At 44.7% G+C, this 23,762-nt stretch overlaps 1 protein-coding gene across 2 annotated transcripts in view; it reads right to left on the bottom strand.

Annotated features, from left to right (window-relative positions):
• Positions 1–1,750: 1,750 nt before the first annotated feature.
• The window catches only part of SFMBT2 (Scm like with four mbt domains 2), a 206,900-nt gene continuing 184,888 nt past the window's right edge, over positions 1,751–23,762 (bottom strand). For both annotated transcript variants that reach the window (XM_014455527.2, XM_023753558.1), the window contains 6 exons: positions 21,209–21,318; positions 11,602–11,777; positions 10,086–10,252; positions 9,475–9,744; positions 8,377–8,505; positions 1,751–2,129 (listed from right to left, as the gene is read on the bottom strand). In XM_014455527.2, the coding sequence (XP_014311013.1) occupies positions 1,989–2,129; positions 8,377–8,505; positions 9,475–9,744; positions 10,086–10,252; positions 11,602–11,777; positions 21,209–21,318 (993 nt within the window). In that variant the 3' untranslated portion in view covers positions 1,751–1,988. The remainder of the gene's footprint in view (positions 2,130–8,376; positions 8,506–9,474; positions 9,745–10,085; positions 10,253–11,601; positions 11,778–21,208; positions 21,319–23,762) is intronic.

Here is a 23,762-nt window from a genome sequence, read left to right as displayed (position 1 = left end):
ATAAATGAGTCAGCACAGGGAGAATGCCAAGATCTTGAAATGGATACCCTTCCCAATTGTTGGACAGAGTTTAACTCCACAAGACCGAGCATTTAAGGCCAAAAGCACGCGGCTGAGAAGGCAGGGGTGGGACACCGAGAGGGGGTCGGAACTTTCGCTTAGAAGAGAGAATGGACTGCAAGCCAAGCAAGAATCACCGCGGACACTTCCATCCTCACAACGGTGCTTAAGACAAGGGTCCTTCTGTCAGTGGTCCCCAGGCAAATGCATCTGCCACATGTTTGAACTGGACTGTAGAAATCGGCTACAGGGAGATGAAAAATGTCTCAACCGCAAAATATTTGTTTTCCATTTTCATCTGGAACAGTGGCAGAATGTTAGTACAGTTTAGCATTAGTAATCAAACGTTCCCAAATCTGACAATCCCGCCTTAAAATGAGCAGCTAATAAGCCCCCAAAACCCCCAGGCCCCTGCCATGGTATTCGTGGAATTGTTGAGACTCTGATCAAAGCGAAAAGATCAAGGTGATTACAGTGAAAAAGTAACTGAAGGTGTGCAGCCTCTGCCTTTGGTGTTCACTGCTGCACAACGTGAAGTTTAAAAAGGTATTTGGGCAACTACCGTAACAGAATAGAATAGTCCATCTGGGTTTGAATATATACATATTGGATCACTCAGGGGCATACACACATGAAGTGTTGGGTACAAACAACCAGCCATTCTCAGAGTCGAAGATCTTTCTTTACCAATTTAATAAACATTGCCCAAGAAATGTCCTAAGAACCTAAAGCCAGAGTGAGCTGCAGGATTGACAGAGTTAAAAGCTATGGGGACCCCCCTTTTCCCTGTTTACTCTGTTTCTCATTTTGGCCAACCTGGGCTCTTCCCTTAGCAGGAGCAGAACGGAGACAGGAGAACGTGTGCTCACGGCTCCAGTCCTAAGTGTCCCAACCTGTCACTTGGCAGGAATGAGGTGCAGAGTGATCACCACCCAAGATCACAGTTAGTAATTAGCCGCGCCAGGTAAAGACCAGGCCTGACTCAGGTCCAGTGCTCGCTCCGCCACAGGCGTTGGCCTATTGTAAACGAGTGGCCAGGGCCGAGCCCTGAGAATGGCCTTCAAAGAGAATCTGCTCAGGGCATGTAGCTGGTGTGTAAAAAGCTCCTCTCAAATCTCTTCCCACTCCTGCTCTCCGAAATTAATCTTTTCCTTCAATAAACAACTCAACATTTCCCAAGAGACTAAAGGAGTCCCTCCCAGATATAGTCACACTTCCATTAGAACATGAGAGAGATCAGAGATCCCATAAAAGAACCTGCAAGTAGAGGTGTCCATTACTCAAGGAAAATGGTCTCATCGCCATGACACACCGCCTTCCTTCACCCCCCGAACTTCCTAAAAGGCACCTCTGACGGGCGACGCAGGTTTAGCCCATCTCTTTATAGCTATGTCCTGAAACATTGCCTACAGCTGTGTTTGAGAAATTAGTTGCCACCAAGATCCAACTGTGGTGACAGTCACATGTGTATCGGTACAAAAAAGCATCTATGAATGTGCCTGAGAATGAGTAGAGCAAAAAATACCAGCCAGGCAGCCTCCTCGGTCACATTGCAAAGACATCAACTGCACCGTCAGGTGTTTTCAAAGAAACATGGGCCCTGGTTTAGGACCTTGTTCGAAGGCAGCCGCCTGCTTTGGGGTGGGAGAAAGGCGAGATGTGGCTATACAAAGAAGCTCTTCATATCCCGCAGGGTCTGACACAGAACTTTAATGTACACCCTCCAGCGGCCACTGCCGTGGTCCTGGTGTGTGCTGTGAACACATGGAACTATGAAACAGGCTGGGGGGTGAAGGAGGTCCTTCGTGCTTCCCGGTGACTGAATGAACCATCTCACGTATCCAGGGAAAAATAAAAGTTCCAGTCCTGGACCCCGTCCCGAGACACCGTATCACCAAGACAACGGGCCACCTCCCCAGAGGGTGGAGTCAGTTGGCATACTGGGCGTAGAAAGCCACTTTAACTCTCTCGATCTGATGGCACAACTTGATGGCGGGCCCCAGCTTCAGCTCCATGCACTCCTGCACGGTAGGGAGCGTCAGCAGCAGCAGCGCCTGACCGTCAATGTCCTGTTGGAAAATAAAGTCGGGTTAGAGCCCAGACAGTGAGCACCGAGGGGATGCCTTGGTCCCAGCAGCCTTCACCCCAGGGTCCAGGGCGGGAGGGGCTGCTCTCCTCTCCTCTCTTTCTGGAAAGCGAGGGCAGAGAGAGCAACTTGGCTGGATGGCTCTCATCTCTTTGTTAACACATCCTTTTTGCTAAAAGATAATCTGGCTATTCTGAAAGTCACATCTAGGCGGGTGGGGATGAAGCACTGTAACAGGTGCTTCAGGAATTCTTCCTCCCAAGCTCACTGCCCCTTGCCGGGGGAGCACGCCGCACCCCCAGGCCCCATCCTTCCTATGCTCCGCTGTGATGTAATCTGAGCACTAGAAAAGGGTTCTGTACTAAAGGAAAAAGCTCTTCACTAAAAGAAAAGGTCTTCCATTTCACCATCAGAATGGTGAGAAGATGCTAGAAAAATATACCAGCTACACAGCACAATTTCCATTCAGGAAAACACAGGTGTTCAGACACAGACACACACACAACTACATCCACATACCTACATCACCCAGAAGGAAGGGCTACCTGTATTTTTATCTTAATTAATCCTTCTCCACCTACACACAGGGGCCCCACAGTGAAGATATTCATTAAATGTCGGTAATACTGTACCGGCTGCAGAAGGAAGGCTCACTGCAAAGCTTTAGGATCACTCCACTGGATATTCCTGCCCCTTCCCCCGATCAGTTCTATAGTAATTGGGTTCATTTGTGTAGATGTTGTTTGACTGAGTAACTGAGTGTAACTACCATCCCTCGTTCCATTCCCCGGGACACTCTTCATACTCCAGAGGGAATACTGAGGCTCCAGGAGATGGTGGGCCCAAGGTCACGACAAAGGTCAGGGATGGAACGAGAGCATAAACGGACACTTAGCACACCAGACTTTCTGCCACAGGGGGAGCCATAGTGTGCCCAGGGCTGCCATAGCCACGGAGACTTAACTGTCATGCAACTGCAAGCATGAACTCAGACATCACCTGTCAGTGAATGTCACATAGGTGCTCATTTCTTAAACTAGTGGTTTATTTAGTGATCTTGAAAATAACTACAACAAAAAACCAAACTGAGTATGAATGTTAGCCTTAGGAAGAGTAATGTTATAAAACTATGTGCAGGAGGCTTAACCATTAGCTTTAATGAAATTGACAGAACAGGATAGAATAGACCTGAACTTATATTAGAAAATGGAAGCTTTTCTTAAAGATGGAAATTGATGCCAAAAAGCTACCTAGTTAGAGACAGCATTGGAACTAGAATCGTGTTTTTGTGGTGTTAAACTTTGGGAGGAAAAGTTATAGCTCAGCTGTTAATATCCACACTTAGTCATGATGGCCATCCTTGGACATAGAAAAACAATTACAATTGAAAATCAGCCCTAACATGTAACTATAACTCTCTGTAGACAATTTCAGTGATGGTGGCTGCCACAGGCATGTAATACAGGTAAGTACAGGATGTCATTCACTCAACAAGCATTTACTGAGAATCTACTAAGTGCGAGGCACACTCTGATAATCTCCGGGGGAATCACACTGATTGACCGCCCCCTTCCAGGAGACTCTATGCATCTCAAGGGAGGCAGGCAAACAGGCCATTATGATGTAGAAAGATTAATGTATGGGCACAGAGCTACACGTTCAAACTGAATGGACAACGGAACTGATCTTACAGGAGTCAGGAAGGCTACAGAGAGTAGGTGATACCTAAGCTGGAACCTAAGGGAACAATGCGAATGATTAAGGAATCAAGGAATTAGTAAGATAATAATTCCCGCACTGAGAAACATGGAAATACAAATTAGGCCCACAATACAATTTAATTTTATAGCCACAAAAACCAAGGTCTAACAGTACTAAGTGTTGACACAGAAGTGTACTGGAAAGGGGGCCCCCTACACTACTAGCAGAAAGGCACACTGTGTATAAGAAAAAAGTCAACTAAGAGCACAGGAAACACAAAATTCAAAATAGCATTTATGGCCAGTGGAAATCAAGGGGACTGTGCCTGAAGTTTCTAAGAGGTCTCCGTTTTGAGGCCACAATTGGGGGTGGGGTAGTGGGCAAAGTCCATTCCCTGTGGCCTGAATTTCAAATGTGGGCAACCTGGATGGTTGGAATCAAGTGCACGTCTTTGAACTTCCCTCTTCAGAGCAGTTAAACGCTTCTCGTGGGTCTTGCGGTGCCCACATGGCAGCCCCTGCACATATGTGACTATCAGAACTGGGAGACACCCAGCTGAACGTCGTCTGCAGAGATGTTCCTATTCCCAGGAAGATGAAGATTATGGGGCGGGAGTGGATTAAGGCTAAACCATCTGATTCATTACAGCGATCCTGCACACCAGCTTTTATCTGGGCAAAACTGACAACAACTGGGCCGATACCTCAAGTGGGAGGAGTGGTTAAAGCGCAGGCTGCCTGCAATGAGCCCCCTCAGGGCCTCTGCTGTCCTCAGGGTTCTCACCTCATTCGCCATCTTCCATGATGATGTAAAACAGAACTCTAGGATGTTCTTATTTTGAGAAGAATACGCTACCAAGAATAAAATCAGACCTCTGATTTCCAAACACCAAAGTGTCGTGCTGCCTGTTGAAAGCACTAGATTTAGCGACCTGACCATCGGGTTGTCACGGGTATGGGAGAGCAATGGTGGTGGCCACTGTGATCCAATGTGGTTGACCAACATGTCTATCTCATGCTGCAGGCTGCACATCACCAACATCCACTGCAGGGTCCCCACAGAGGAGAGGGCGGGGGAGGGAGGGGAATGGAGGCAAAGCTGGCAAAACACACATGACCCTGCAAGGAGTCAAGGAATGCGGGAGGGACCCCACCTGGCAGTTCCTCTCACATGCAGCTGTTGTTCTGGTTTGAAAAAAGGTTTTTTTCTTTCCACTGATTTTGTAGTAACAGACCTCACAGTTAATTTAATTTTTACAAATGTACTTTCATATAATTCAGAACTGCTGGCAAATCACTTGTCATGTTCAACACAGAATTAGCACAAATGGACTACTAATTTTTAGAAAATGAAATGTAATAGAATTCACAACGTGAAAGTTATGCTTAGCATATGACAAAATTAACTTTATTTTTGTTTGATACAGAGGTCAGTATAGGACATGGCAGTTTCTTAATGGGAACATTCAAGTCTATTGAAGTAGAAAGAGGAGGGAATAGTCTAAAAGTGAACCTGTAAATTATCCTGAAAATTTTTTATTAAAATAAATCACTAATTTGGTTCTTTGATTATTCTATGTCTCTCATTCATAAAAGGTGAATGAGTAGGCAAAACTATTTTGAGAGTTTGGTGTTTGTTTAGTTATAGATGTATAGTGTTTTACTGGTTAATATGCATTGTACATCATGAAATTACAGAGTATAGATTTTTTAAGCAGTTGCCATAATGTTTCAAAATTATAAGGCATATATTCCAGTAATGGGAAGTTTATAATTTCTATAAATACTCCTGGTGATTACGATAGTCTCTAAATTTACAACATCCAGAGGAGCGAGCTCGCATAGCGATTACCATCCCATGCCCTGCGATTTTTTTCACATGCTGGTGAATAAAGACCCTGGGCTCCTTCCAGTTCATCTAAAAATTCACACGGCACCTGGAGTGTCCCACTGGAGACCTCACCAATCACAGCCGTGGCCTTTGGGCTCAAAGATGATAGAATAAATTAGTAAAAATTAGTCATTATAGGTCTGATTGAACAGGAAAGGACTCAAGTGCCCCTGTGCTTCAGATAGCACAGGGGGGTAACAGCCTTCTATTGGGACAGGCAAAATGGCCTATAGTGACATTTAACATTAGCAGCAATGAGGTTATTATCAATTAAAGTCCACCTATTTTTCTCTCTACATGAGAAATAAGCAGGTATGCAGGATCAAGCTTATAACTGGTGTGAGAAGAGCAACTGAAGGGAGGGCCCTGCCCAATGCTTGGCTCTAGAAGTGGCAACCTGCCGGGAATACTTCACGTCTTAGAAGCCTTAGCCTGGGAAGGCGTGGAACTTTCTGAGATGCTGTTATAAACAGGCCTTAGAAGCACTAAAGTAAAAAAGACTCAGCATACATAGCCCTTGAGTCTTTTCCCCAAATCAGCTTTGTTTTCACTTGCTTATTACTAGAAACTTGTAAAAGGAATCAACACATGAGCCTGTTAACCTTTCACAGTGCAAATGTTCTCGAGCTCCACGGATAACCTGGCATCCGGCGGGGAGGCTCCGCCCTCTGTCCCATGTTAGGACCAATTGAAAAACATTTATCAGTTAAAGTCTGGAGAGACATATTTTCATTTATGAGTTACAGTCATCTCATCTGCTAAATTTGGGGCTAAAATAAAACAAGAAGAAGACTTTAGACTAACAGAGAATGCTACCTTCCCCATCTGCCTTTTGACTATTGAGGCTCCATCAGTGTATGTGGAGGGTACACATACGAATGAGTAGATATGCATTACAGCGTCGTGTTTTATACCTGCACTTGTCATGCATTCAAGTGCAATGCTTTTAGCAAGATTTCAAAGTTCTGCTGTATTTTCACTCTCAAGACAGAGACATAGCTGATCAGCATGCCCCAAGTCACGTAAGTCCTCACATTTCTTTTAATTCTCTCTTTTCTGTTTGTTTTAATGAAGAGACATGTTCATTACCCAGGTTCCTTGTGTCTAAGGAAGCTTTTTTCTCCCTGTCTGCTTTTAAGTGTCACCCAGAGAGGAAATGCAGTCAGATAGCCAGGAGGCAACCTTGCCCTCTCACCACCGATCATTCATTCATTCATTCATTCAGGGTACACTTATGGTTGTCTATACAAGATTCTTGTGTTCAATCCGAGACCTTTGAACATTAAAGCACTGCTCTCCCCTGGGAGGAGCTGGGAACCACAGTTATTTGCTTTGCACAATTCATTACCGCATTATGGTGAACTTGGGGGGAAAGCTGAGAAATTCACTGGGAGCATGGGAAATCAGAGGCCTTTCTTTTTTCTTCCTGATTTATTGCTTGAATTGCCCCTTTTCTAGACTATTGGTTTGTGTCATCTAAAAAAAGACTGGATAGACATATTTTTAATTTATTTTATGGGAAACTTTAAGAAAAATAGACAGGGTCTTGAGAGACAGATATTTACATTGTGACACAATGCAAGAAATTTTAGCAAATTAAACAAACCCAGCAGAGCACGCACCACAGGCTTAAACGTGAACTTTTTATATGAGGCCAGTGAGAAGTCTGCAAGGTGGCATGGGTTTAGAGAGTACCAATTTGTTTGCATATTAAATTGAGGGAAAATATAAATAAAAACCATCCTTTCCTATGGCTCATCATGGCATATCTTACATTTTAACGCATTACAGTCACCTCATCTGCTAAATTTAAAATTCCTGTAAGGTATAGATTGAATCAATTGTGTATTTATCCATCATTAGTACAATACCCATCTAACATACTAGTACCATGGGCTTTAAAATACTTTCCCAAGCCAAAGGGAAGCAAGAAAGAAAACAGTGTTGAAAGCAGCATGAAGAAAAACAAAATGTATAGGAAATTACTTCTGGGAAAATTGACTTGGTATATTTTTCCCTATTTCTCCCACTAAACATAACGAAAAGCCCCGGATGTTATAAATAAACAAACTTAAGAGGAATTTGAAGGTGGAGAGAGGCAGACCAGCTGGGACTGTGGGACCCAAGATATGACATGGTGGTGAGTGCTCTGGGCTTTATTTGTTTGGTTCTTATACCCAAGGCTTATTGCTCAAGAAGCTGGAAACCCAGAAATGCCAATGGGCACAGATGACCAGAGGCCCAACAGAGACCTGCTCCCTCTACCCAGAGGCCTGGGGAAGGGGTAGTCTAGGGAGACAAAGCCTTTCAGGCAACAACTGCTCCCCTGCAGGACAAAGCGGCCCAGCCACCATCACCAGCAGAGGTGGCACCAGGTCCCCAGAAGTGGGGTACCTAAGAAGGTCAAGTGGAGAGCCGAGACTCCCATCTCCACTTGGCCACAAAGAGTCCTCCAAGGAGGTGTTGGTGAAGACCATATGTGGAATTCAGACTTCTGCCTGCCCCCCCCACAGAAGTAATGAAGAAGTGCCCCCTCTCCTACCAAAGCTGTGTCTCAGGAAGCCAGTTAAAACAGAGAGTTTAAATGAGACCCAGAGTCTCATGATAAAAACAGCAAATACACCACAGAACCACCGTACCTGTTCCTGAAAAATTTTGGCCAAGGGGGCGCAGTCTGTCAGTTTAATGAACCTCACCACGTCAGTCACTGTCCACTCTAACGGGTTGCTCTCCAGAATGAGCCTCTCCTCCTCCTCTTGCTTTGTTTCCTGCAGAGACGAGGGAAGCAGGAGGTCATCTTATCACAGCATGGTGGTTGGGGTCCCCTCTAACCCTTCCTGGACCCTGAGGGGACTCCCCCTAAAGTCTCTTGTAACTTTCAGGACAAGCCACAAAGACTTTCTAGGGACCTTCTTAGCAACTCAGCTGGGTTGTGACTGCCTCCAATGATGTGTGTGCCTCTAGAGGGAAAATATCTTTTAAAGGCAGTGATAGTAGCTGTTGAATCCCAAGTTCAGGAAAACTTTGGGCAGCTGATTGAATAGGAGAAATGAATGATAAGGGGCATCTGCAAATGTACACAAGACAGTGAGCTATTCCCCCATTTGCTTGGGGGACAATGGTGTCAGTCACCTGCTGGCTGATCATCTGGCACCCGTGGGCTTAGGGGAGACCCGCTGGGCTGATTTACTATTTTATGGCAACACAGAGTACTCTATAAAGCAGTGACGGCGAACCTTTTGAGCTCTGTGTGTCATTTTGAAAAACCCTAACTTAACTCTGGTGCCGTGTCACATATAGAAATTTTTTGATATTTGCAACCATAGAAAAACAAATATTTATATTTTTGATATTTATTTTATATATTTAAATGCCATTTAACAAAGAAAAATCAACCAAAAAAGTGAGTTCGCGTGTCACCTCTGACACGCGTGTCATAGGTTCGCCATCACTGCTATAAAGGGAAAGTCTAGTGTTCAATGGGACCTTGAGGACTTCCGTCTGTGCTCCTGAAAGAATTCTTGGTGGTTTTAAAGCCTTCCTTCAGAACTCCAATCTGATGTTCACTGACCCACTCGGTCAAGCTATGAAATCACCAAGCCTTTAATTAGGCTGGAGCAGTGCTGGTGTCTTTAGTATTTTAAACAGGTGTCCCAAAGTCTAGGCCAGGAACTATAATGCATTTTCTTCTTCAACACTCTGCCCAGGCAAGCCAGTTCCAGGGCCATGTGCTTTACCTGTGCTGTGTCCTTGTCCTGGCCGGCTGCTGGGCCCTTGTCGCCGCCCTCAGCACAGGAGGTGGCCTGCACTTTTCGGCCTCGTCTCGTCCTTTCCACGGGCAGCCGGCGCTCGGGCTCGGAGCTGCTCCTCAGGGTGACGGCCCTTCGGGGCCTGGCAGAGGGGACCTCGGCCGAAGAGGTGTCTGTCTGGTCGTCCCGCAGCTCAGAGCCAGTTTCCTCGCTCCCTGTGTCATCATCCACGGCATCCGCATCCTCCTCCTCGCTTTCCTGGGAAGGAGGGAAACACGGGAATGGAGTTACGTGAGAAGAGCCTTCGTGAACATGCGAGGCTGGGCTCTAACCCAAGCTCTTTCCCATCCAGGTGGCTCCGTGCAAAGCACCTGGCGAAGCCTCTGAGAACTGATCTGCAGGTCCCAACAGGGTCCCAGCGGCTGCCCTTCCCCAGCTGGAGCAGCTAACAGCCTAAATCTGTTCTCAGCAAATGAGGAGGAGGGTGCTGGTATCTCCTGTTTCCAACCATTCGGATCAGACTTCCACTGCGGCCATCGACTTGCCCGCCAGGCCCTGCGTCCCTGTGCAGGGCTGGGAGGTGCTCCGGGTAAACATACCTCCCCCGAGCCTGCCGCAAAGTCCACGGTAGAAGACCTCCGTTTCTTCTGCACAAAAATGGATTTTCGCCGTTTCCGACGCCTGGCTGGCTTAGGGTGTCCACTTTCAATGCTGCTTTCCCCAATTGGGGGCTTAATGATCTTCTTTCTCTTTCCATAATAATAGGCTACAATGAGAGAGAAAAGACAGAGAATTTAAAGTTTTTTTTAAAGGTTACACACATGTTCATACATGGACATAGAGTACAGGGGCAAGAAGGGGGTGGGGAGAGAATTCCTACAACTCGTCCATGAGTGACCACGTATGCAGAATGAAATGGGGAGATATGTATCACATAGGAAATTCACACTCTGAATATTGTCTCAAGCATGTTCAGGTTCCTGACACACGAGTTGACAAATCCCATCTGGGCGGGGGCCCACAGAGCACCGGCCGTGCTTGTGGGTCCTGGTGACACCCTAGCAACGGGCTGGAACCTGGGCCGGCAGAACAAACTCCCAGGTCACTGTGACGAGGGTGAGACACCCCTTGGATTAGACATAACTGAGGGAGACACAGAAGGAGCAGGAGCCAGGCTCAGAGAGTTCTCAGAGCTGGCACTGTCCGCGGTGCAGAGTGAGACCAGAGCAGAGGCAGGACAGGGCCCAGGGAGCAACTCCAGAAGGCAGAGGTCACCAACTGACGGGGAGATGGAAGAGGCAAGTGCCCAGGGAGAGGACATCTGGAGAGGACATCGGCATGGGCCAGGGTAGCAACTCTCCCAGGCCGGGTGGAGAAGCAGAGTCAGGAGCAGAGAAAGCGAAGAGTGCTCTGCATCCTCCAACTACTCCACTCAAGAGTCTGAAGAAAGTAGCATCAACAGGGGAGAAACAGATTGTGACAAGGACATTGCCCGTGTAAAAAAGGGCGATGAAAGACTCGTTCTAATTGCTCAGTTAAAAACCAAGAAGTAGTTCTGGTGACTAGCCATTACCAATAACGTGTTTTATTGTGCCCTTCTTTCAGCCATACAGTTTTCCGAATCAACCAATGCCCTGACGTGCATGTCAGTGTATACACCCTCGACTCTTCATCGCCATGCCAACCAGTGACATGCGTCCTGATTTTAATCACCCACCCCTTCCTTAGACCAAGTTGGAGAACACAGAACCATTGGCCACAGCAGATCATAGAGAATTCTTCCATAGCAGTTCCTATGAAAAATAATTCAAAAGGTTATTTACTAGTAAGCCCAACTGGTGTGACTCAATGGTTGAGTGTTGACCTATGAACCAGGAGATCATGGTTCAATTCCAAGTCAGGGCACATCCCCAGTGTGGGGTGTGCAGGAGGCAGCCGATCAATGATTCTCTCTTATCGTTGATGTTTCTATCTCTCTCTCCTTCCCCCTTCCTCTCTGAAATTAGTAAAAATATATGTTTTTTAAAAAGGTTATTTAAAAAACCACAAACATCAACTACTTGACCTCATATTTCAGGCCCAGGGACCAATGTTCTGTTCATTATTTGTACTCACTGTATTTGGTTTTGGTATGAATGGAGCAGTTTTCTGGGCAGTTTTCAGAAACCAGCACAGGACTGAACAAATTTGGACAGCACTCTAGCTTGGCACAGACCCGTCTGCAGAAGTCCGCTACTTGGTCAGAAGTTCGTACAATCTTGGCCACGGCCCTGTATGTTTTGCCTCTGTACCTAGAAGGAAGGAAGAAAAAGTTTTGGCAAGACTGCAGAATTACTCAGAGCTAGTTTGCACTGTGTCTCCTAAAGTACACTTTTATTTTGTGACAATAAAGCAGGTTCTGTGTGATTTCTATGTCATTTGTTTTTATCATTCTTTATGTTCTCACACAAATATTTATAAGAAATGCCAGTGCTGACAGTGCTAAGAGAATCACCGCAGTAAAGATTTCCACTTAGCATATTCTCACTGTGGCTGGCATACGTTATTCACACCAATTCCAGATGCTTCCAGAATCTAGATACTGTAATTTGTCGCTCATCAATTTTGAGAAGAAAATGTTCTCCTGCCCAAGAAAAACCATATGCAGTGAATTCACCAACATAAAATGAGGAACCAGATCTTCTGAAAAGCAGGTTGGGTTCTACTTTAAAATAAGTCCTTCAGGCCTCCTCCAAACATAGGTGCCCCCCAAAACGTATACACACACTTTGAATGATTATAAAGGCAGCATTTATTAAAATACATTTCATTTTTAAAATTGAGCTGTCAGCTGTTTGGGGGACACCCTGTTTTTATGGTAAATAACGATGTAAATAATGCCTGCTTGAAAGGATGAGCATTTGGAAATAGGTCTGAATCAGCTTTCAATATATTTTTTTAAACTATCATTGGTATAAAATAATTATAAACTTTCCAGTTGGCAGCAGATCATAGGTCCTTACTTTTAGTTCACATTCACTGAACTTAGAGTCCACTGAAATGAGAACGCATCAAATTGAAATCTTGAACAAGAAATTATTTTCCAGAAAACTAGCAGGTGGGGGTGGCTCTGGCAGAGAGCAGGCATGGTTCTTGGAAAGCTAAGTGAATGCAGATTCGCTGCCCACTAGTGAGGTGAGGGTGTGAGAGAACTCTTTGCCGCCTGCTCTTTCACACACACAGAGGTTCGGGTCCCCGACAACCCACTACACACCACAGGGACATGAGGCAACTCGTGCAATCAGGAGTGTAACATAAGGAGATCATTACCTTTGCAATTTGTGAATAAAACACTGAAGTTCAAAACATTAGGTCTGGTTCACTGAGAATACGGTGATGGAAATAAATGGATTTTGTTTTTTTCCTGTCCTTCTGAAGTCTAAATATTGTTCCCCTGAAATTCATTTTTTAAAGTATCAACAACAAAAAAATTAAATTCTAAATTGGAAAAACTGGCCTGTATGTTCATTCACTGGTCTTTCCTGTCCCAGTCCCTCTGTCCTTCTTGTCCTTCTGTTTCTGAAAGCCAAGCTGCACTTTCTGGGTAATAAGAACTCTGTGGACAAGATCATGCTTTAAGACCACAGCCTTGTCCGACTGCTGACTTTTCTAGGACCGCTATGGACCCTCGATATAGAAGCAAGTGAGCCCCGCCCTGAGGAGGGGCTTCCTGACCCACTCTGGGTGGTTCTTGCTCCTGCTTCCCTTGTGTTTCATAAACACAGCACAACTCTGAACACAGCATATCCTTAATGGTGGTGAAAACAGAGAATTAAAATACGGTTTTACTCGACATTTTCTCTTGTGATTTTTTTCCACCACAATTTAAGTGTTCTTGGGGCTCCCTCTTCGAAAGAGCTCAATATCAAGATTCTTAAAGTCCCTATAAAATAGTAAATAACAAAAGGTAAGAAAGTGGAACTGTAAAATCAGGTCAAAATTCAAACTGTGGAAGTAGGGGACACAGACAGCTATTTCTGTTCCCAGACCGCGGATTCGCAAGCGGACACTTCCAAAAGCTCAGGAGAGGGTGTAGGAGAAAGGGAACAAGTGCCTGAGACACGGACAAAGGGTGGCCTTTTCTTCCTCTTCTGAAGGAGGATGATTCAATGGAAAAGTGTCTCAGTACAACCCTTCACCGTTATGAAAAAAACAATCTAAATTTATGAAAATAAAATTAGTCATTTTTAACTATATTTTTATTGTTGACACTATTGCAGATGTCCCCATTTTTCCCTCCTTTACCCACTTCCTTCCCCACCTTTCCTCCCACCCCCCTCACTCTGGCCATAAATACACAATTGTCTGTGTCTATGGATTATACATATACTAGTAGCCCTGCGCATGAATCCATGTGCAAGTAGCTCGCTGCCACTTGCCTCACCTGGCCATCCGCCCACCGCCACTGGTAGCTCTCCGCTGCTTGTAATTCACTGCCCCACCCTCCTGTAGCTCTCCCCTCTGCTAGCTCTCCACCACTTGTAGATTGGTTGTGATGTTATGGTGTAACTGCTGTGCCCTCCTGTAGCTCTCCACCACTTGTAGATTGGTTGTGATGTTATGGTGTAACAGATAATTAGCATATTTCTCTCTTATTATATAGGATGTTCTTTGGCTAATCCTTTAACTTATTTCATCTAGCCCACCCCTCCCATGTCCCCTCTGACAGTTGTCAGTCTGTTCCATGTATCCATGCTTCGGTTTCTATTTTGCTCATCAGCTTAGTTTGTTCATTAGATTCCACATATAAGTGAGATCATGAGGTATTTGTTTTTCACCTCCTAGCTTCTTCACTTAGTATGGTTTAAAGGTAAGGGACTCCTGTCCTCTTTCCTTCCCTTTGGAACAATTCTGTCTAAAAGCCATGGCAGTGGTGGTAAGGGTGGGGGGACTGGGCAAGGAAAGTGCCAGCTGGGGAAGGCAGGGTGGGATCCGCAGCGTCCTGGCCGGGGTGTGGACACTTGAGTGCTGCTGGGACCTCCCTTCCCTGAAGGACATGCTGTCCTGGTTCGAGCAGTGCTGCTGGCCGGGAACCTCCAGATGTCACCCCTTTTTGGTTTGCCCCAGCTGCAAAGTTGCCTTCCCCCAGACAGCCTCCATGCAATGACTAATGTGGCAGGGGCTAAAAGGCCTGGCCACCTGGGCCAACTCTGGACAACCATGGAGGGCCATTCTAACGCCACAGCTGCCACAGGCTACAGATAGTGCCTCCCTCTGCCCAATCTGGTTTTTCTTTCTCTGCTTCCACAGGTGTCGGGCCCCAGCGTCCTCCTTAATTAAACCCCAGCTGGAAGGATCTGCACCTGAGGCAGGTGAGGAGAGGGTATAGGGCAGCATTCTGTGCAGGCTGCTGTGTCCTGTGCAGGCTGCCGTGTTCTGTGCAGGCTGCTGTGTTCTGAGCAGGGTGAGGACATTTGCGTCTGGGGGATAGCTGGCGTGGGTTGGTGTGAAGGCCCGGCATTGAGAGTTGGCCCCTGAGTGGGGTGAGGGAAGAATGAAGTGAAAAGAGACTGGCACTACACCAGAGCCTGATCAAATAAACATAGAGAAGGTGGTGTGAGCCAGGTTGCCCATGTATATTGGGGAGACTGGGGCACCAGGCCAATGATTTACTACCAAATCGATCTGGAGAAAGAATAGTCCATTTGTATCTTGTAGTTGCAATATTTCTGTAATTCTGAGGTTTTTCAAAATAAACATTAAAAAATCATAAAAATAAAATTTATCTTATACAATGATTCAAACAACAGTAAGCTTAATGTGTATTTCCCACCAAATGCATATTTTCGAGCACTATTAGTACTGGGATCATTTTCAGTTATGACCACAAATGTGGAAGAAAAACTGTTTGAAACATCCGAATCCAGACTGAAGCAATAATCGGGTTTTGAAGTTGGTCGACGAATCAGGACAATTGTTCAAACAACTGTTTTATTAACACAGCCTGTGAAACTTAGAGAGGTGCCAGCCTACCAAGACACACAAGCAAACAGCAGCTCTAAGGTTCTGCCCAATGGTTGAAGGAGACAGTTGCGTGTATGCAATACTGTCATTTCTATTTTCTCAAGGACATTACACCACGTGATCATCATACAACCTTCCAGACAGGACGAATGGACAGCTGTCAGCAGCCCCACCTGACAGACGCAGATGTGGGAGGGCAGCTGGCACCTTTGGCAGCACTCAAGGCATCCAGGTGAAGCTGGAAGCTACAGTCCTTATCACTGCACTGCCTTTATTTTACCACAGGTGAAAATCAGAATCTGTTTTGTAGCTTTCCGTTCCACTAAAGGTTTAAAAGCCGTATCCCAATGACATAACCTTGTAGGCAGGAAATGTGAGAACAGCTCAAAAGCCTGGGATAATGCCTTTCCCTTTAGCCTCTCATTGTGAACCTGGAGAGGGAAACACTGAGCCATGTAATGTATTAAATGGCCCAGCAAGGCTATTGTAAACACGTGAAGATAAGATTTTCTTCAAGTATTACAAGTTGTTTTTGTTTTATTGGGGGCGGGGGGGTGGGGGATATTGAAAGAGACAAACAAGCAGAAAACTCCCGGGCATTGTAAACAATCTCAGAGAGAAGGAGGGAAGGACAGAAGTAACAGGCTGCTGGGCTGGAGCACAGAAGGAGATGCTGAGACGACACCCGTCTCAGACGCACACTCTGAAACAGTCCAGGGAGCGGAGAACAACAGATGGACAGACGAGGGATAGCCTCCCTGGCTGCCAATGTGGGGACCCACTCAGAAGCCCAGGGCTGATATAAAGATTATTGTAAGACAAAGGCATGTGAGATTCCACAGATGCAGAGCACAGCTTTTTCGGAGCTTCCATTATCTGACTAAAAGCAGAAACTTTCGAGCAATGAAGACTGCCATAAATTCCCTCTGCGAGGCAGCTTCTAATCGCAGGAGACCAAGAGTAAACCTACCATAAATCCCCTCTCAGGAGTTTCATGGCCAAGACAGAAAGAAGGCTCGCACCGCATAAACACACATTATCACAAACTTCCTTATCTCCCATTTGTTCTTCTAAAAAAAACATTTGTCTTTCCTAAAGAAACCCACCTCTTCTTCCCCTAGAGGCCTCTTCTCCATCCTCCCTTTCCCCCATAAGTTAGGTCCCATGCAGATATACATTGTTCCAAATCCTAAGTGCCCCCTGGGTTACTCAGCATGGGGCACTCCTGCCTGCATACATGCTGCACCTGTAAGTAAACTGTCTTTTCTCTGGCTAACCTGTCTTCTGTCAGTTTAATTTTCAGACTCCCAAGTACTGAACGTAAGAGGTAGAGAAAAGGTTTCTCCTCCATGACATCAATAAGGAAGCGTGAGTGGCCTTCCAATATCTTTGCACCAACCCAAGTAGGGACTTATTTCCACGTGTGCATGCACATGGCAGGGTGGAGAAAGACAGTGAAGATGGAGGAACCCAAGTGCTGGGAAAAATGGTCTCTTCTCCTTCAGTAAAGAGCTGAGAAAAACCACAATGGATTTTGAGCCAAAAGAAGTAGAGCAAAAAGACTGACGCTGGCCTGACAATCCCCAGAACCATCAGCATGGCCCACGTGGGATGCCCTCCATTTGGCCTAAGTCATGTCATTCATCTTCAAGTGACTCACCTCAGGACCTTCTCACAAAATTTGGGTAGGCAGTGAGAGGGGTGTGGGAATGGTGAGCAAGGTTCCAGCTGTCCAGCGGAATCCACATCCTTGTTTATTAAAGAAAGAACTAAAGGGGGGAAGGGGTAACCCCAATAACTCTGCAGAAATAGGGAAGCTTCACAACCTGTCAACAATGAGATTTGGCTCTGATTTCCTTCCAAACTTCACGGGGCACACCGCCCACACCAGGGTCAATACGCTGGCTCCCTCACTGGTTCTCAGACTTCTGATACTCAACTCCTCAGAAACGTCTCTCTTCCTTCTTGAGCCCTGCATCGCAAGTGCTGAGAGCTCTGTGCAATACATGGGGGGGCAGGGGGTTGAGAGGAGTGTTTATTTTAGGAAGACCACATCTGTGTTTGAACCAGCAACACCACACCCATAATCTGATGAACTGAAGCCCACACACAGAAATTCAGTCTTCCTTCCACATACTGGTTCACCTGCCTGCTTCATGTAATGTGTACAGTATACATTTTCAGAACAAGTTGCATACATCTAAGCAAGGTAAAAATTAACAAATGAGGAAATAAAATGTTTTTCAGCAAAAAGTCTCTGTTTAGGAATCCTTTTTCACATAATCTCCTTATAGCCAAATATTACATTTTACTGGTTCTTAAAATATGGGCATGAATGAAAGGCCCCGAAAAGTAAAATAAAAACACATACAAAATTAGTCACTGCTTATGAAAAACAAGAAACCAAAATCTTTTCAGTGAATCCGAGAATGACTCACCTAAAAAGTACAGATTTGACTAACTCCTCGCTTCTGCCTACCTGATAATGAAGACTAATTCACTTGAAATTATATCAGGATATCTCTCCTCTTTAAGTTCTGAAGAACTGTAAGAAATAACTGGGAAAATCTACTAAGCCTCCACCTGGCTTTTGTAAAGACGATCACAAAAGCCATTCAAAGAAAAGCCCCCCGCCCCCAAGATTCTGTAACATATTGGAAAAAATATTTAAATGTCTCTAGATGCATAGAGTTGGAAGTTTTTTTTATCCCCACTAAGGTAGACACAAAATTCCTCCTCCTGAAATTCAAAATAATGTAGGTCAATGTAGTACACTTCAATATCACCCGAAAGAATTTTCTCTGCCAGAACAGCTGGAACAAACTGCATCCGAGTCCACTGTTCCCTTGGCACTACCGCACCATACCAGTAGTTTGCCTTTCATGTTAAAGACTCATAATATCATAGACTCCTTACACAGTGATCAAATGTTACCTTGATTTGTTTTACTCTAAGGGTACGGTTATTGGACAAACAGAAAAATAAACACTGAGGAACAACCGCAGGTGACAGTGTTAGCTTTCCTTCTATGTACAAGTCAAACCTTTTCAACGGCACCTCCACCCTCTCAAGTAAATGGGTCTTTATTTACTCTTAGAACAGGGGTGAGGGGTGTCCGGTCCACGGGCTGTATAAGGCCTGAGAAATCATTTGGTCTGGCCCTGCCAAGGCATTAGGGAGTTAATTAAATGTTTGGCCAAATATAACAGGCTAATTTTTAGGTTGATAATTGTGTATGGCCCGAGAATGATGTTACAGATAGCTAAATGGCCCTGGCAGAACAAAGGTTCCCCACCCCTGCTTTAGAAGTAAAACCCATTAGAAGCCCAGATGCTCAGTGACAGCATGCAGAAAGTCCTGTGGAGGGTCTGATGCCCTTTCTTCCCCAAAACATTCTTAGTGATGTTATAGTTTCCCAGACCACAACCAAGGTGGCTGGATGCCCTAATGCAGGTCTTCGTGCTGAGTTAATTTACTCATGACAGAGACCACATCAGCCTTTCAGCTCCCAGAGCAGAAGCCAGTCTCTCTCTCTCTCTCTCTCTCTCTCTCTCTCTCTCTCTCTCTTCCCATTTGAACTAAAGAAATAGCAAAGTTGTCAGGATCTAAAAAGTTGTCATTTTACATCATGAGGAAAGAGGTGACTCGATACCCAGTGTGAGAAAAAATGTTCCCGCTCCCTGGAAGTCTGTCATCATTAGCAGCCGCTGGGAGAGGCCGCTGTGATCCCGCACACTCGAACCCAGTTCACAGCCCTGCTCCCCAGTGCTGCTGTGTGAGATCTTGCTGAGGAACCCCCTGTCACATCGAATATAGCAGGCACTTCGCCGCCTTTACAATATAGCCGTGCCGTGTCTGTATTGATTGAATCAGGCTGGATTTAATAAAGGCTCTGATAGACGTGGTGACGGGAAAATGAGCACAAATACTGCAAAATGAGTGCTCCTTTGTCACTTTGGTTTCTAGAGCAAGTTTCTGGCTTACTTAGGAGCAGGGGAGATTTTAGTAGAATGTAAGGGGTTTTTTATTTTTACTATTTGCATATCCATTAAGTGTATTTTGGATGTATTGAATGTTATAGGAAAGTTTAAAAATAAGAATTAACAAGGGTTTCTGTATAAATACTTACTCAGGTTTCTGCCATCACTACTGTGATGAACTGCCCTTGTTTTACTATTGCTGATGGTCATCCCCTTAAGTAAAGTAGGAATATATGGAATATTACATTGGGAAGAAACTTGTTTTCGTTTTTCCTTGGTTACATGTGAAGCTCATTTAAATATTTCTTGGGAAAGAAATGAAGGATGAGCTATGGTGCCACCTTTCATTCACATGCCACTTCATAGAAATCGTCTCCTATTTGCATATATATTCCCTTTAACTTTTGTGACTTGGCAGAATATCTGTAGACCATAAGTGACTTTTGCTGAATCTAAAATTACAGAGATGTTCAAAACAGACACTAGAAAGTGCTGAGTGGGTAAATGACAAAAAGTGTTGAAATGTCAACATCTCTACTTAGTAAGATAACTACAGGGAAAATAATTACTGCTCATACACGTTATTTAATATCCCTCAACTTTCACTTTGGATAAGGTATGTACTCTCTTTAAAGGAGGGCTTATATACATGCTGGCCTTTGAAAAGTGGTTCACTCTTTCAAACAGCATCATTTCCCACATGTTACATCCAAACAATGTTAGTTCACTTACACAAGAAGCTGACCAGTAAGATCTATCCTATTTGAAAAGTATAACTGAATATTAAAAGGCCTCCCAGGACACCAAAGCAATCATTAAACATAAGTGTATCTGGAGAAAGGGATCTAAACAATCAAGTTCAACCCTGTTGATCCAGGAGGTGTTCTCAGCTTCGGAACTCAAGAAACTGAAAGCAAAAACAGCACCTTTCCAATGAGCCTATTTCCAAATAAAGGAACAAATTGAGCAACTACATGTCAACCCACAGCGCATTCACCAACACCAAACAGAGGTACTGGTTCTTTTTATCTTTTAAAACTATCAACTCTCAGCATAAAGAATGTTTGGATCTGGCTTAATGAAACTTTTTACAGTACCGAGTATTAAGAACTGCTAATGAATATGCATATTGATAAGGGATATTCTGTCTTTTATAAAAGTTTCCCCTTTTGGTCAAGTGATCTATTCGACCTGAGCACAGCATGTTTTAATTGTGAATGTTTAGCATACTAAGTATTAGTTAAGCAACTCTCCAGTTCAGCGGTGGTCCACAGACCACTGGTGGTCCGTGAGGTTTGAAAGGTTGGCGACCACTGCTCTAGTTCACTTGAGGAATCCTAAGGCTCAAGACAACTCCGTGCAGCAAATGCCAACAATCAGTGTCTAGCACACAGAACTGCAGAGCAACATTCCTTCTGTTGCCATTTCCCTGGGCTGTGTCCAAAAGAGGGACGGCAAGTTTCTGGCTCTGGCTGGGTAGCTCAGTTGGTGAGAGAATTGTCCCAATACACAGGTTTGTGGGTTTACTCTCTGGTCAGGGCACATACAAGAAGCAACCAATGAATGCATAAATAAGTGGAACAAAAAAATGATGTCTCTTCTCTCTCTCCTCTTCTTTCCTTTCCCTCTCTATATATATCAATAAATTAAAAAAAAATTTTAAAAGAGGAACACGTTTCAAAGGAGCAGGCCAAGTATTATTACAAAAACCCTTGTTTCCCAGAATTAAAAACACTTACTTTGCCTTCAGTGTCTCCTCCTGAAAATTCCAGTGTGGATCTTCCACCAGTTGTAATTCCCTCAATACCCTCCCAGGCTTGTAAGCTGCATTGATTATCATGCTAAGAACCTGTTGGGGAGAAAAATAAACAAAATGAACTTCAAATTGTAGCCATTCTCTCTAACACCAGGAGGCTCTGAAAACCCCCTGCTGACACAAGAAGCATTTGCTCTGCATCTCCATTCAGTGAAGGGCTGGGGAGAAGGTCCATAGGGCATTCTGCAGGCTGATCTGCAGGAGAAAAGGATGGTAAACTCTAATCTCTCTGCTGACAAGAGGGGGTGGCACACTCTCACTAACATTCCTGGTTGCAGAAAAATTGAACTATGTCTTTCAATGTGTGTGTGTTCTGTGCTGTGGAGGTGGCTCTAGCTCCTGCTGACCCTATGAATGAGTGATGGCCACAATGTCCTGTCTCAGCTCCTGCAGACCCAAGCCTACAGCTTCCAAAGAGCCAATGGTTGTTATTCAACAGTCACTCTTCAGTAGGACTGGCTACTGACAATTTCATTTTATTCTTAAAAATAAATTTCAAAAGGCACCAATCAGAGGGGGACAACAGGTTCATGCCAACACTTCTGGATAGACTTCAGATGCAACAATTATGTGAAACTCACCTGATGCTGCCCCAGTGTATGGATATTTCATACTAGGCCAATTCTCTCAGAGAGGGCGGTGTTTCAAAAGGAAGTTTGGAACACCCAAACACCATCTAACATCTTATTTCCTCAAATGACCCCTTCACTTCCAAGTCCCAAGTCCAACAAAATGAGCATATTGTCACTGTCTACCATGACACCCCCAGACAGACCATACCCATTCCTTCTAAAGTCTCAACTGCATGCTCTGGGGAGATGGCATATCCCTGTTCATCTTTGATGTGTTTTTCAAATGAAAAGACAAAGAATTTATATCCCTTGGGGCCTGCACCTTTCCACAAGCAAATCTTCATTAACAATGAACATTTATAAGTTCTGGCATGTTCATGAGTTGCTGCTATGTGGATAGAGAACTGAAAGAATGTGAAGGTGCATCGCTGCGTACAAAGAGACATGAGACCTATGGTTCAGTTCCATGCAATGCCCACCGTCAAGGTCTGCCATGGACCAGGCCTGGGAGCACACGCAGGAGCAGGCCACAGCACCTGCTGCTCCTGGAGTCTCCCCCAGTCCAGAAGAGCACAAGCCAGGCACTGAGCTCATTCTTCACGTTTCAGGGCAAAACAACATCAGAAGAGTGATAAACATATCTAATCGAGATGGGACACTGGCATCACTGCCGAAGCACTGTGGGAAGCTGCCTATTGTCTTCACTAGCAGAGAGGTGTGGACAAGGAACCCGGAAGGCTGGTGATCCTTGAAGCCCTTGCAAAGGTCAGGGCTGTGCACCCACTGTTAGTCCAGACAATGGGAGCTGAAGCAACTTCCCCATTTACTATTATGTAAATCCTTGCTGATGGGCTAGTCTGCCTGTTACTGGAAATTGCCTGCCTAAGGGCTATGGGTATATCCCAAACCAATAAAAGGTTGGCGAGGCCTGAGCACCAGTGGAAGTCCTTCCCCTTGAGTTGGACTTACCCACCTGGCCCCCCAATATTTCCAAATTATCTCTTGTTTCTTCTCTTTCATTTGTGTGTGGCTCCTCTTTCAGGTCCTGCACCCTGAACCACGCGAGATGTGGGGGGAACAAACTTTACACAAAGCACCTACTATGTGTTAGAGGAGCCCAGCCCAATATCAACAGGAAGGAAGGAGATGCAAGTATGTTAGAAGAATTTTCATGTTTCAGTTTTCATGTATCTGATGTGTTCCCGAATATAACTGGCATGGTTTGTACCCTGATTTAATTCCAAAAGACAATAAAGCTTTCTCATATTAAAACTGGGGATTTGACCTTAAAACATTTTATACTATGCAGTCAGCATGGCAACTGTCTTTTCTTTCCTGGAGTAGCATTTTCCAGGGCCCTGTGACTCCCCATAAAGAAAATGGGGTTCAGCCAAGGCACTAAGAGGCCAGGACAAGGCAGAACAAGCAGCTTTGGTGTGTTTATGTTTTCTCTATTAGAATAATCATCTGATTTTATTGTTTACTGTCAGTACAATTTACAGAGACGTGGTTTAAAAATAAATCCAATTAGAACTGGCTGAAATAATGTGCAAAGTGTTTATCAACGGACAAGAAAATTTCAACTGATTCTTTTCATCGTGTTTTACTGAGGAACCCCCGCAGCTACATGTTATTTGCTGCATATCAAAATGCATTTTGTGGCTGTGAAAAGAAAATGCCTTCCAGAGTTCAGTTCAGCCTGGAGACAGGCAGCAGTTAAATCATAAAAAGCATCTGATATTGAATAACTGTCCCATGACTTTTCCCAATGCCAAATCATTCATCTCTGAATTCAACCCTATAAAACTTTGGAATTATGAGCTGAGCAACTTCTGTGTACATGGCATCTTGGTGTATTGTTGTTACATCCATGCCAATGACCAAATTGACAGCTGTTATCATTAC

Source organism: Myotis lucifugus, unplaced genomic scaffold (genome assembly GCF_000147115.1).
Source record: "Myotis lucifugus unplaced genomic scaffold, Myoluc2.0 scaffold_47, whole genome shotgun sequence".
NCBI lineage: Eukaryota > Metazoa > Chordata > Mammalia > Chiroptera > Vespertilionidae > Myotis > Myotis lucifugus.
Note: the sequence above shows the minus strand (reverse complement) of the source record. Positions and strands in the feature narration are given on the sequence as shown.